Genomic DNA, 14,124 nt, shown 5'->3' with positions numbered 1-14,124 from the left:
CTGTTCCTGTCACTGTTCCTGTCCTGTCACTGTTCCTGTCCTGTTCCTGTCACTGTTCCTGTTCCTGTCACTGTTCCTGTCACTGTTCCTGTCACTGTTCCTGTTCCTGTCACTGTTCCTGTTCCTGTCACTGTTCCTGTCCCTGTTCCTGTTCCTGTCACTGTTCCTGTCACTGTTCCTGTCACTGTTCCTGTCACTGTTCCTGTCACTGTTCCTGTCACTGTTCCTGTCCCTGTTCCTGTTCCTGTCACTGTTCCTGTTCCTGTCACTGTTCCTGTCACTGTTCCTGTCACTGTTCCTGTCACTGTTCCTGTTCCTGTCACTGTTCCTGTCACTGTTCCTGTCACTGTTCCTGTCCCTGTTCCTGTTCCTGTCACTGTTCCTGTCACTGTTCCTGTTCACTGTTCCTGTTCCTGTCACTGTTCCTGTTCCTGTCACTGTTCCTGTTCCTGTTCCTGTCACTGTTCCTGTCACTGTTCCTGTTCCTGTCACTGTTCCTGTCACTGTTCCTGTTCCTGTCACTGTTCCTGTTCCTGTCACTGTTCCTGTTCCTGTTCCTGTTCCTGTCACTGTTCCTGTCACTGTTCCTTCCTGTTCTGTCTGTTCCTGTCACTGTTCCTGTTCCTGTCACTGTTCCTGTTCCTGTCACTGTCACTGTCCCGTCCTGTTCCTGTCACTGTTCCTGTCACTGTTCCTGTCACTGTTCCTGTTCCTGTCACTGTTCCTGTTCCTGTCACTCCTGTCACTGTTCCTGTTCCTGTCACTGTTCCTGTCCTGTTCTGTCACTGTTCCTGTCACTGTTCCTGTTCCTGTCACTGTTCCTGTCACTGTTCCTGTCCTGTTCCTGTTCCTGTTCCTGTCACTGTTCCTGTCCCTGTTCCTGTCACTGTTCCTGTCCCTGTCACTGTTCCTGTCACTGTTCCTGTTCCTCACTGTTCCTGTCACTGTTCCTGTCCCTGTTCCTGTCACTGTTCCTGTTTCCTGTCACTGTTCCTGTCACTGTTCCTGTTGTCACTGTTCCTGTTCCTGTTCCTGTTCCTGTCACTGTTCCTGTTCCTGTCACTGTTCCTGTTCCTGTTCCTGTTCCTGTCACTGTTCCTGTCCCTGTCACTGTTCCTGTCACTGTTCCTGTCACTGTTCCTGTCACTGTTCCTGTCCCTGTTCCTGTCACTGTTCCTGTCCCTGTTCCTGTCACTGTTCCTGTCACTGTTCCTGTCACTGTTCCTGTTCCTGTCACTGTTCCTGTCACTGTTCCTGTTCCTGTCACTGTTCCTGTCCCTGTCACTGTTCCTGTCACTGTTCCTGTTCCTGTCACTGTTCCTGTTCCTGTCACTGTTCCTGTCACTGTTCCTGTCACTGTTCCTGTTCCTGTCACTGTTCCTGTCACTGTTCCCGTTCCTGTTCCTGTTCCTGTCACTGTTCCTGTCACTGTTCCTGTTCCTGTTCCTGTTCCTGTTCCTGTCACTGTTCCTGTTCCTGTCACTGTTACTGTTACTGTTTCTGTCACTGTTCCTGTCCCTGTTCCTGTTCCTGTTCCTGTTCCTGTCACTGTTACTGTTCCTGTTCCTGTTCCTGTTCCTGTCCATGTTCCATAAGTTCCTGGGCTTTCCTGTCACTGTTCCTGTTCCTGTTCCTGTTCCTGTTCTGTTCCTGTTCCTGTCACTGTTCCTACTGTTCAAACAGACATTCCTGTCCCTGTTCCTGTTCCTGTTCCTGTCACTGTTACTGTTCCTGTTCCTGTTCCTGTCCACTGGTACCCCAAACAGACCTGTCACTACCCCCCCCCACTGGTACCCAAACAGACCTGTCACCCCCACTGGTACCCAAACAGACCTGTCACTGGTACCCAAACAGACCTCTCACTACCCCCCCACTGGTACCCCAAACAGACCTGTCACTACCCCCCCCCACTGGTACCCAAACAGACCTGTCACTACCCCCCCACTGGTACCACAAACAGACCTGTCACTACCCCCCCACTGGTACCCCAAACAGACCTGTCACTACCCCCCACTGGTACCCCAAACAGACCTGTCACTACCCCCCCACTGGTACCCAAACAGACCTTTCACTACCCCCCCCCCCCCACTGGTACCACAAACAGACCTGTCACTACCCCCCACTGGTACCCAAACAGACCTCTCACTACCCCCCCACTGGTACCCCAAACAGACCTGTCACTACTCCCCCCACTGGTACCCAAACAGACCTGTCACTACCCCCCACTGGTACCACAAACACATGACTGTAAGTCACTTTGGATAAAAGCGTCTGCTAAATGGCATATATTATTATATTATTACTACCCCCCACTGGTACCCCAAACAGACCTGTCACTACCCCCCACTGGTACCACAAACAGACCTGTCACTACTCCCCCCCCCCCCCCACTGGTACCCAAACAGACCTGTCACTACCCCCCCACTGGTACCACAAACAGACCTGTCACTACCCCCCACTGGTACCCCAAACAGACCTGTCACTACCCCCCCACTGGTACCACAAACAGACCTGTCACTACCCCCCCACTGGTACCCAAACAGACCTCTCACTACCCCCCCCACTGGTACCCCAAACAGACCTGTCACTACCCCCCCACTGGTACCCAAACAGACCTGTCACTACCCCCCACTGGTACCCAAACAGACCTCTCACTACCCCCCCACTGGTACCCAAACAGACCTGTCACTACCCCCCACTGGTACCCAAACAGACATGTCACTACCCCCCACTGGTACCCAAACAGACCTGTCACTACCCCCCCCCCCACTGGTACCCAAACAGACCTGTCACTACCCCCCCCCACTGGTACCCAAACAGACATGTCACTACCCCCCACTGGTACCCCAAACAGACATGTCACAACCCCCCCCCCCACTGGTACCCCAAACAGACATGTCACTACCCCCCACTGGTACCCCAAACAGACATGTCACAACCCCCCCACTGGTACCCCAAACAGACATGTCACTACCCCCCACTGGTACCCCAAACAGACATGTCACTACCCCCCCATGGTACCCCAAACAGACCTGTCACTACCCCCCACTGGTACCCAAACAGACCTGTCACTACCCCCCCCACTGGTACCCAAACAGACCTCTCACTACCCCCCCACTGGTACCCCAAACAGACCTGTCACTACTCCCCCCCCACTGGTACCCAAACAGACCTGTCACTACCCCCCCACTGGTACCACAAACAGACCTGTCACTACCCCCCCCACTGGTACCCCAAACAGACCTGTCACTACCCCCACTGGTACCACAAACAGACCTGTCACTACTCCCCCCACTGGTACCCCAAACAGACCTGTCACTACCCCCCACTGGTACCACAAACAGACCTGTCACTACTCCCCCACTGGTACCCAAACAGACCTGTCACTACCCCCCACTGGTACCCCAAACAGACCTGTCACTACCCCCCCACTGGTACCCCAAACAGACCTGTCACTACCCCCCCACTGGTACCCAAACAGACATGTCACTACTCCCCCCACTGGTACCCAAACAGACCTGTCACTACCCCCCCACTGGTACCCAAACAGACCTGTCACTACCCCCCACTGGTACCCCAAACAGACATGTCACAACCCCCCCCCCCACTGGTGCCCCAAACAGACATGTCACTACCCCTCCCCCACTGGTACCCCAAACAGACATGTCACAACCCCCCCCCACTGGTACCCCAAACAGACATGTCACAACCCCCCCCCCCACTGGTACCCCAAACAGACATGTCACTACCCCCCCCCATGGTACCCCAAACAGACCTGTCACTACTCCCCCCACTGGTACCCAAACAGACCTGTCACTACCACCCCCACTGGTACCCAAACAGACCTGTCACTACCCCCCCTGGTACCACAAACAGACCTGTCACTACCCCCCCACTGGTACCACAAACAGACCTGTCAATACCCCCCTGGTACCACAAACAGACCTGTCACTACCCCCCCACTGGTACCACAAACAGACATGTCACTACCCCCCCCCCCCCACTGGTACCCAAACAGACCTGTCACTACCCCCCCCACTGGTACCACAAACAGACCTGTCACTACCCCCCCACTGGTACCCAAACAGACCTGTCACTACCCCCCCCCACTGGTACCCAAACAGACCTGTCCCCCCCCACTGGTACCACAAACAGACCTGTCACTACCCCCCCCCACTGGTACCACAAACAGACCTGTCACTACCCCCCCCACTGGTACCACAAATAGACCTGTCACTACCCACCCCCCCCACTGGTACCCAAACAGACCTGTCACTACCCCCCCACTGGTACCCCAAACAGACATGTCACAACCCCCCACTGGTACCCCAAACAGACATGTCACAACCCCCCACTGGTACCCCAAACAGACATGTCACTACCCCCATGGTACCCCAAACAGACCTGTCACTACTCCCCCCACTGGTACCCAAACAGACCTGTCACTACCCCCCCCACTGGTACCCAAACAGACCTGTCACTACCCCCCCCACTGGTACCACAAACAGACCTGTCACTCCCCCCCTGGTACCAAACAGACCTGTCACTACCCCCCCACTGGTACCACAAACAGACCTGTCACTACCCCCCACTGGTACCCAAACAGACCTGTCACTACCCCCCCCCCACTGGTACCACAAACAGACCTGTCACTACCCCCCCACTGGTACCCAAACAGACCTGTCACTACCCCCCCCCACTGGTACCCAAACAGACCTGTCACTACCCCCCACTGGTACCACAAACAGACCTGTCACTACCCCCCCACTGGTACCACAAACAGACCTGTCACTACCCCCCACTGGTACCACAAATAGACCTGTCACTACCCACCCCCACTGAGCACCCAAACAGACCTGTCACTACCCCCCACTGGTACCCAAACAGACCTGTCACTACCCCCCCCCCCACTGGTACCCAAACAGACATGTCACTATTTACATTTACATTTAAGTCCCGCTCTTATCCAGAGCGACTTACAAATTATCCCCCCCCACTGGTACCCAAACAGACCTGTCCCCCCCCACTGGTACCCAAACAGACCTGTCACTACCCCCCCACTGGTATCCAAACAGACCTGTCACTACCCCCCCCCACTGGTACCCAAACAGACATGTCACTCCCCCCACTGGTACCCAGACAGACCTGTCACTACCCCCCCACTGGTACCCCAAACAGACCTGCCACTACCCCCGCCCCCACTAGTACCCCAAACAGACATGTCACTCCCCCCCCCACTGGTACCCAGACAGACCTGTCACTACCCCCCCACTGGTACCACAAACAGACCTGTCACTACCCCCCCACTGGTACCCAAACAGACCTGTCACTACCCCCCCCCACTGGTACCCAAACAGACCTGTCACTACCCCCCACTGGTACCCAGACAGACCTGTCACTACCCCCCTCACTGGTACCCAGACAGACCTGTCACTACCCCCCCACTGGTACCCAGACAGACCTGTCACTACCCCCCACTGTGTGTCTGTCTGTCACTGTGATGCTGGTCACTGGCCTGGGTCTGTGATACTGGCCTAGATCTGTGATGCTTGTCACTGGCTTGGGTCTGTGATGCTGGCCACTGGCCTGGGTCTGTGATGCTGGTCACTGGCTTGGGTCTGTGATACTGGCCTAGATCTGTGATGCTTGTCACTAGCATGGGTCATAAATGTGTGTGTGTTTGCAGGAATCGGTGTAAATGTGTGTGTGCTCACTAGCGTATCCTTGCATGTGTGTCTGTGTGTGTGTGTGTGTGTCTGTGTGTGTGTGTGACTAACCTGTCCCATCAGGTTGAGTTAGAGAACATGGAGTTGACCCAGGGCATGTCTTCAGAGACGGCGGTGTCCTTTCTGTCTCGACTCATGGCCATGGTGGACGTTCTGGTGTTCGCCAGCTCCCTCAACTTCTCTGAGATAGAGGCTGAGAAGAATATGTCCTCTGGAGGTCTGATGAGACAGTGTCTACGACTGGGTAAGAGAGAGGGAGAGAGAGAGAGGCAGAGAGAGAGAGAGAGAGGCAGAGAGAGAGAGAGAGAGGCAAAGAGAGAGAGAGAGAGAGGCAGAGAGAGAGAGAGAGAGAGAGAGGCAGAGAGAGAGAGAGAGGCAAAGAGAGAGAGAGAGAGAGGCAGAGAGAGAGAGAGAGAGGGGCAAAGAGAGAGAGAGAGACAGAGAGAGAGAGAGAGAGAGGCAGAGAGGGAGGCAGAGAGAGAGGGAGGCAGAGAGAGAGGCAGAGAGAGAGAGAGAGCAGAGAGAGAGAGAGAGAGAGAGAGAGAGAGAGAGAGAGAGAGAGAGAGAGAGAGAGAGAGAGAGAGAGAGAGAGAGAGAGAGAGAGAGAGAGAGAGAGAGAGAGAGAGGGAGGCAGAGAGAGAGAGGGAGGCAGAGAGAGAGAGGGCAGAGAGAGAGAGAGAGAGAGAGAGAGAGAGACAGGGAGAGAGAGAGAGAGAGAGACAGGGAGAGAGAGAGAGAGAGAGAGAGACAGGGAGAGAGAGAGAGAGAGAGAGAGAGAGAGAGAGAGAGAGAGAGAGAGAGAGAGAGAGAGAGAGAGAGAGAGAGGCAGAGAGAGAGAGGGAGGCAGAGAGAGAGAGGGGAGGCAGAGAGAGAGAGAGACAGGCAAAGAGAGAGGCAGATAAAGAGAGAGACAGAGAGAGAGAGAGAGAGAGAGAGAGAGAGAGAGAGAGAGAGAGACAGGGAGAGAGAGAGAGAGAGAGAGAGAGAGAAAAAGAGAGAGGCAGATAAAGAGAGAGACAGAGAGAGAGAGAGAGAGAGGCAGAGAGAGAGAGGCAGAGAGAGAGGCAGAGAAAGACGCAGAAAGAGAGAGGCAGAGAAAGAGAGGCAGAGAGAGAGAGAGAGGCAGAGAGAGAGAGAGAGGCAGAGAGAGAGAGACAGAGAGACAGAGAGAGAGAGAGACAGAGAGAGAGAGAGAGGCAGAGAGAGAGAGAGAGAGGCAGAGAGAGAGGCAGAGAAAGACGCAGAGAAAGACACAGAAAGAGAGAGGCAGAGAAAGAGAGGCAGAGAGAGAGAGAGGCAGAGAGAGAGAGAGGCAGAGAGAGAGAGAGAGGCAGAGAGAGAGAGAGAGGCAGAGAGAGAGAGGGAGGCAGAGAGAGAGAGGGAGGCAGAGAGAGAGAGGGAGGCAGAGAGAGAGAGGGAGGCAGAGAGAGAGAGAGAGACAGGGAGAGAGAGAGACATGGAGAGAGAGAGAGACAGGGAGAGAGAGAGACAGGGAGAGAGAGACAGAGAGAGAGAGAGAGAGAGAGAGAGAGAGAGAGACAGGGAGAGAGAGAGAGAGAGAGAGAGAGAGAGACAGAGAGAGAGAGAGAGAGAGAGAGAGAGAGAGACAGGGAGAGAGAGAGACAGGGAGAGAGAGAGACAGGGAGAGAGAGAGACAGGGAGAGAGAGAGACAGGGAGAGAGAGACAGAGAGAGAGAGAGAGAGAGAGAGACAGAGAGAGAGAGAGAGAGAGAGAAAAAAGAGAGAGGCAGATAAAGAGAGAGACAGGGAGAGAGAGAGAGAGAGAGACAGGGAGAGAGAGAGAGAGAGAGAGAGACAGGGAGAGAGAGAGACAGGGAGAGAGAGAGAGAGAGAGAGAGAGAGAGAGAGAGAGAGAGAGAGAGAGAGAGAGAGAGAGAGAGACAGGAGAGAGAGAGAGAGAGAGAGAGACAGGGAGAGAGAGAGAGAGAGAGAGAGAGAGACAGGGAGAGAGAGAGACAGGGAGAGAGAGAGAGAGAGAGACAGGGAGAGAGAGAGAGAGAGAGAGAGAGAGAGACAGGGAGAGAGAGAGAGAGAGAGAGAGAGAGAGAGAGACAGGGAGACAGGAGAGAGAGAGAGAGAGAGAGAGAGAGAGAGAGAGAGAGAGAGAGAGAGAGAGAGAGAGAGAGAGAGAGAGAGAGAGAGAGAGAGAGAGAGAGAGAGAGAGAGAGAGAGAGAGAGAGAGAGGGAGAGAGAGAGAGAGAGAGAGAGAGAGAGACAGGGAGAGAGAGAGAGAGAGAGAGAGAGAGAGAGAGAGAGACAGGGAGAGAGAGAGAGAGAGAGAGAGACAGGGAGAGAGAGAGACAGGAGAGAGAGAGAGAGAGAGAGAGAGAGAGAGAGAGAGAGAGAGAGAGAGACAGGGGAGAGAGTGAGAGAGAGAGAGAGAGAGAGACAGGGAGAGAGTGAGAGAGAGAGAGAGAGAGAGACAGGGAGAGAGAGAGACAGGGAGAGAGAGAGAGAGAGAGACAGGGAGAGAGAGAGACAGGGAGAGAGAGAGAGAGAGAGAGAGAGGCAGATAAAGAGAGACAGAGAGAGAATGTGTTAGATAGTGGGTAGTTAGTACAACGTCCATTTAGCAAAATATATATATTCTGTGACTCACATTTAACCTTTCTATAACCTTTAACCTTTCTATAACCTTTAACCTTTCTAGAACCTTACTTTTCTTCTTTATCCCCTCCCTCATCCATCCATCCTCCCCTCCCTCCCTCATCCATCCATCCCCCCTTCCCCCCCTCCCTCCCTCCCTCATCCATCCCTCCCTCCCCCAGTATGTTGTGTAGCAGTGAGGAACTGTCTAGAGTGTAGACAGAGACAGAGAGATAGAGGCTGTTTCTCCAAGTCCAACCTGCCCAGCAGCAAGTCACAGGACAGTCTACAGAGTACAGCTGCAGCCAGCAAGTCACAGGACAGTCTACAGAGTGCAGCTGCAGCCAGCAAGGTAATACACCCACACACCACCATCCACCCACACTCCCCCACACCCACACACCACCATCCACCCACACTCCCCCACACCCACACACCACCATCCACCCACACTCCCCCACACCCACACACCACCATCCACCCACACTCCCCCACACCCACACACCACCATCCACCCACACTCCCCCACACCCACACACCACCATCCACCCACACGTCCCCACACCCACACACCACCATCCACCCACACTCCCCCACACCCACACACCACCATCCACCCACACTCCCCCACACCAACACACCACCATCCACCCACACTCCCCCACCCACTCCCCCACACCCACCCACCACCATCCACCACCATCCACCCACACTCCCCACACCCACACACCACCATCCACCCACACTCCCCCACACCCCCACCCACTCACCCACACTCCCCCACACCCACACACCACCATCCACCCACACTCCCCCACACCCCCACCCACTCCCCCACACTCCACCAACACCCACCCACCACCATCCACCCACACTCCCCACACCCACACACCACCATCCACCCACACTCCCCCACACCCCCACCCACTCACCCACACTCCCCCACACCCACACACCACCATCCACCCACACTCCCCCACGCCCACACTCCCCCACACCCACACCATCACACCCCACACACCCACCCACCCGCCCACACTCCCCCACACCCACACACCACTATCCACTCACACTCCCCCACACCCACACACCACCATCCACCCACACTCCCCCACACCCACCCACACTCCCCCACACCCACACACCACCATCCACCCACACTCCCCCACACCCGCCCACACTCCCCCACACCCACACACCACCATCCACCCACACTCCCCCACACCCACCCACACTCCCCCACACCCACACACCACCATCCACCCACACTCCCCCACACCCACCCACACTCCCCCACACCCACACACCACCATCCACCCACACTCCCCCACTCCCCCACACTCCACCAACACCCACCCACCACCATCCACCCACACTCCCCCACACCCACACACCACCATCCACCCACACTCCCCCACACCCACACACCACCATCCACCCACACTCCCCCACACCCCCACCCACTCACCCACACTCCCCCACACCCACACACCACCATCCACCCACACTCCCCCACGCCCACACTCCCCCACACCCACACCATCACACCCCACACACCCACCCACCCGCCCACACTCCCCACACCCCACACACCACTATCCACTCACACTCCCCCACACCCACACACCACCATCCACCCACACTCCCCCACACCCGCCCACACTCCCCCACACCCACACACCACCATCCACCCACACTCCCCCACACCCACCCACACTCCCCACACCCACACACCACCATCCACCCACACTATCCCACAACCACCCACACTCCCCCACACCCACACACCGCCATCCACCCACACTCCCCCACACCCGCCCACACCCCTACCATCACACCCCCACCCGCCTACACCCACACCATCACACCCCCACCCGCCCACACCCACACCATCACACCCCCACCCGCCCACACCCCCACCCTCACACCCCCACAGATCCCAGGTGTGTGTATGTGAGGTTATAAGAGGTTATAACTCCTCTGCCCTTGCTTCTCCAGGATCCAGACAGACTCCTACAGGATGTTGACATCAACCGCCTAAGAGCCGTGGTCTTCAGAGACGTGGTGAGTGTGTGTGTGTGTGTGTGTGTGTGTGTGTGTGTGTGTGTGTGTGTGTGTGTGTGTGTGTGTGTGTGTGTGTGTGTGTGTGTGTGTGTGTGTGTGTGTGTGTGTGTGTGTGTGTGTGTGTGTGTGTGTGTGGTTGAACATGTGTCTGTTGTTAATAGGTATGTAATGTGTAAATGTTTTCCCTCTCAGGATGACAGTAAGCAGGCTCAGTTCCTGGCCCTGGCGGTGGTCTACTTCATATCTGTCCTCATGGTGTCAAAGTACCGGGACATCCTGGAACCACAGAGAGAGATTGGCAGGTCCAGCAGCCTATCAGGGAGGAGCATCCGCCACGAGATCAACTCCCCCACCAGCACAGGTGTCACACTATTTTCTGTCCCTCTGGTGTCACACTGTCCTATGTCCCCCACTCACTGGGTGTCCCAGCTGTGAATCAGTCCCTGATTATAGGGTCAGAATGGAACCAGGCCTACAGGATTGTAACAATTCTAGAATGGAACCAGGCCTACAGGATTGTAACAATTCTAGAATGGAACCAGGCCTACAGGATTGTAACAATTCTAGAATGGAACCAGGCCTACAGGATTGTAACAATTCTAGAATGGAACCAGGCCTACAGGATTGTAACAATTCTAGAATGGAACCAGGCCTACAGGATTGTAACAATTCTAGAATGGAACCAGGCCTACAGGATTGTAAATTCTAAATTCTAGAATGGAACCAGGCCTACAGGATTGTAACAATTCTAGAATGGAACCAGGCCTACAGGATTGTAACAATTCTAGAATGGAACCAGGCCTACAGGATTGTAACAATTCTAGAATGGAACCAGGCCTACAGGATTGTAACAATTCTAGAATGGAACCAGGCCTACAGGATTGTAACAATTCTAGAATGGAACCAGGCCTACAGGATTGTAACAATTCTAGAATGGAACCAGGCCTACAGGATTGTAACAATTCTAGAATGGAACCAGGCCTACAGGATTGTAACAATTCTAGAATGGAACCAGGCCTACAGGATTGTAACAATTCTAGAATGGAACCAGGCCTACAGGATTGTAACAATTCTAGAATGGAACCAGGCCTACAGGATTGTAACAATTCTAGAATGGAACCAGGCCTACAGGATTGTAACAATTCTAGAATGGAACCAGGCCTACAGGATTGTAACAATTCTAGAATGGAACCAGGCCTACAGGATTGTAACAATTCTAGAATGGAACCAGGCCTACAGGATTGTAACAATTCTAGAATGGAACCAGGCCTACAGGATTGTAACAATTCTAGAATGGAACCAGGCCTACAGGATTGTAACAATTCTAGAATGGAACCAGGCCTACAGGATTGTAACAATTCTAGAATGGAACCAGGCCTACAGGATTGTAACAATTCTAGAATGGAACCAGGCCTACAGGATTGTAACAATTCTAGAATGGAACCAGGCCTACAGGATTGTAACAATTCTAGAATGGAACCAGGCCTACAGGATTGTAACAATTATAGAATGGAACCAGGCCTACAGGATTGTAACAATTATAGAATGGAACCAGGCCTACAGGATTGTAACAATTATAGAATGGAACCAGGCCTACAGGATTGTAACAATTATAGAATAGACGTGTTCTATTAGATATTAACAACAAAACTACCTCTGTCTCTCTCCCCCTCTCTCTCTCTCTCTCTCTCTCTCTCTCTCTCTCTCTCTCTCTCTCTCTCTCTCTCTCTCTCTCTCTCTCTCCCCCTCTCTCTCTCTCTCTCTCTCTCTCTCTCTCTCTCTCTCTCTCTCTCTCTCCCCCCTTCTCTCTCTCTCTCTATATATATATATCTCTCTCTCTCTCTTTCTCTCGCTCTCTGCTTCTCTCGCTATCTCTCTCTCTGTTTCTGTGTCTCTTTCTCTGTGTCCTTCTCTCTCTCTATGTCCAGAGCACCCATCGTCCTCCTTCCCTGAGTGTGGTCAGGGGGAGAAGCAGATACCCAACCCCATGGATGACTCTCCGCTTGCCTCTCTGCCCCACACCGACTCAGGAATCGGGGAGGAGGGCCATGGCCCTGGGGGTCTGAACGGAGCAGAGCTGGGCCTGGGCCTGGGCCTGGGCCTGGGCATGGGCATGGCAGGCAGGGAGACAGACAGAGACAGAGAGAGGGATCTACTGTGTACCCTGGTTAGAAGGTCAAGGGAGAGCCTATTTGATTCGCCCCACAACCCTAATACTGCCTCCAATCCTGGTCAAGCCCCGCCCTCGTCGATCTCGAGCATCAGCCAGCCTAACAAGGGCATCAACGTCAAGGTACTGACTCTAATCTGATATTGAGGTACTGACTCTATTCCGTTGTCGAGGTACTGACTCTATTCTGTTGTCGAGGTACTGACTCTATTCCGTTGTCGAGGTACTGACTATTCCGTTGTCAAGGTACTGACTATTCCGTTGTCAAGGTACTGACTCTATTCCGTTGTCAAGGTACTGACTATTCCGTTGTCAAGGTACTGACTCTATTCTGTTGTCAAGGTACTGACTCTATTCCGTTGCCAAGGTACTGACTCTATTCCATTGTCAAGGTACTGACTCTATTCCGTTGTCGAGGTACTGACTCTATTCCGTTGCCGAGGTACTGACTCTATTCCGTTGTCGAGGTACTGACTCTATTCCGTTGTCGAGGTACTGACTCTATTCCGTTGTCGAGGTACTGACTCTATTCCGTTGTCGAGGTACTGACTCTATTCCGTTGTCGAGGTACTGACTCTATTCCGTTGTCGAGGTACTGACTCTATTCCGTTGTCGAGGTACTGACTATTCTGTTGTCAAGGTACTGACTCTATTCCGTTGTCAAGGTACTGACTCTATTCCATTGTCAAGGTACTGACTCTATTCCGTTGTCAAGGTACTGACTCTATTCATTACATTACATTACATTTAAGTCATTTAGCAGACGCTCTTATCCAGAGCGACTTACAAATTGGTGCATTCACCTTATGACATCCAGTGGGACAGTCACTTAACAATAGTGCATCTAAAACTTAAGGGGGGGGTGAGAGGGATTACTTATCCTATCCTAGGTATTCCTTAAAGAGGTGGGGTTTCAGGTGTCTCCGGAAGGTGGTGATTGACTCCGCTGTCCTGGCGTCGTGAGGGAGTTTGTTCCACCATTGGGGGGCCAGGGCAGCGAACAGTTTTGACTGGGCTGAGCGGGAGCTGTACTTCCTCAGTGGTAGGGAGGCGAGCAGGCCAGAGGTGGATGAACGCAGTGCCCTTGTTTGGGTGTAGGGCCTGATCAGAGCCTGGAGGTACTGAGGTGCCGTTCCCCTCACAGCTCCGTAGGCAAGCACCATGGTCTTGTAGCGGATGCGAGCTTCAACTGGAAGCCAGTGGAGAGAACGGAGGAGCGGGGTGACGTGAGAGAACTTGGGAAGGTTGAACACCAGACGGGCTGCGGCGTTCTGGATGAGTTGAAGGGGTTTAATGGCACAGGCAGGGAGCCCAGCCAACAGCGAGTTGCAGTAATCCAGACGGGAGATGACAAGTGCCTGGATTAGGACCTGCGCCGCTTCCTGTGTGAGGCAGGGTCGTACTCTGCGGATGTTGTAGAGCATGAACCTACAGGAACGGGCCACCGCCTTGATGTTGGTTGAGAACGACAGGGTGTTGTCCAGGATCACGTCAAGGTTCTTGGCGCTCTGGGAGGAGGACACAATGGAGTTGTCAACCGTGATGGCGAGATCATGG

At 54.0% G+C, this 14,124-nt stretch overlaps 2 protein-coding genes across 2 annotated transcripts in view; one reads left to right on the top strand and one right to left on the bottom strand.

Moving 5' to 3' along the window:
* The window catches only part of LOC124015443 (mucin-2-like), a 312,521-nt gene that overhangs the window by 136,092 nt on the left and 162,305 nt on the right, over positions 1-14,124 (bottom strand). The window lies entirely within an intron of this gene.
* LOC124015467 (neurobeachin-like) overlaps positions 5,571-14,124 on the top strand; it is a 127,066-nt gene continuing 118,512 nt past the window's right edge. The window contains exons 1-5 of the mRNA XM_046330667.1: positions 5,571-5,970; positions 8,516-8,685; positions 10,332-10,397; positions 10,590-10,758; positions 12,326-12,690. Coding sequence (XP_046186623.1) covers positions 5,805-5,970; positions 8,516-8,685; positions 10,332-10,397; positions 10,590-10,758; positions 12,326-12,690 — 936 coding nt within the window. The 5' untranslated portion in view covers positions 5,571-5,804. The remainder of the gene's footprint in view (positions 5,971-8,515; positions 8,686-10,331; positions 10,398-10,589; positions 10,759-12,325; positions 12,691-14,124) is intronic.

This window comes from Oncorhynchus gorbuscha, linkage group LG02 (assembly GCF_021184085.1).
Source record: "Oncorhynchus gorbuscha isolate QuinsamMale2020 ecotype Even-year linkage group LG02, OgorEven_v1.0, whole genome shotgun sequence".
Lineage (NCBI taxonomy): Eukaryota > Metazoa > Chordata > Actinopteri > Salmoniformes > Salmonidae > Oncorhynchus > Oncorhynchus gorbuscha.
This window is presented reverse-complemented; position numbering and strand designations above follow the sequence as displayed.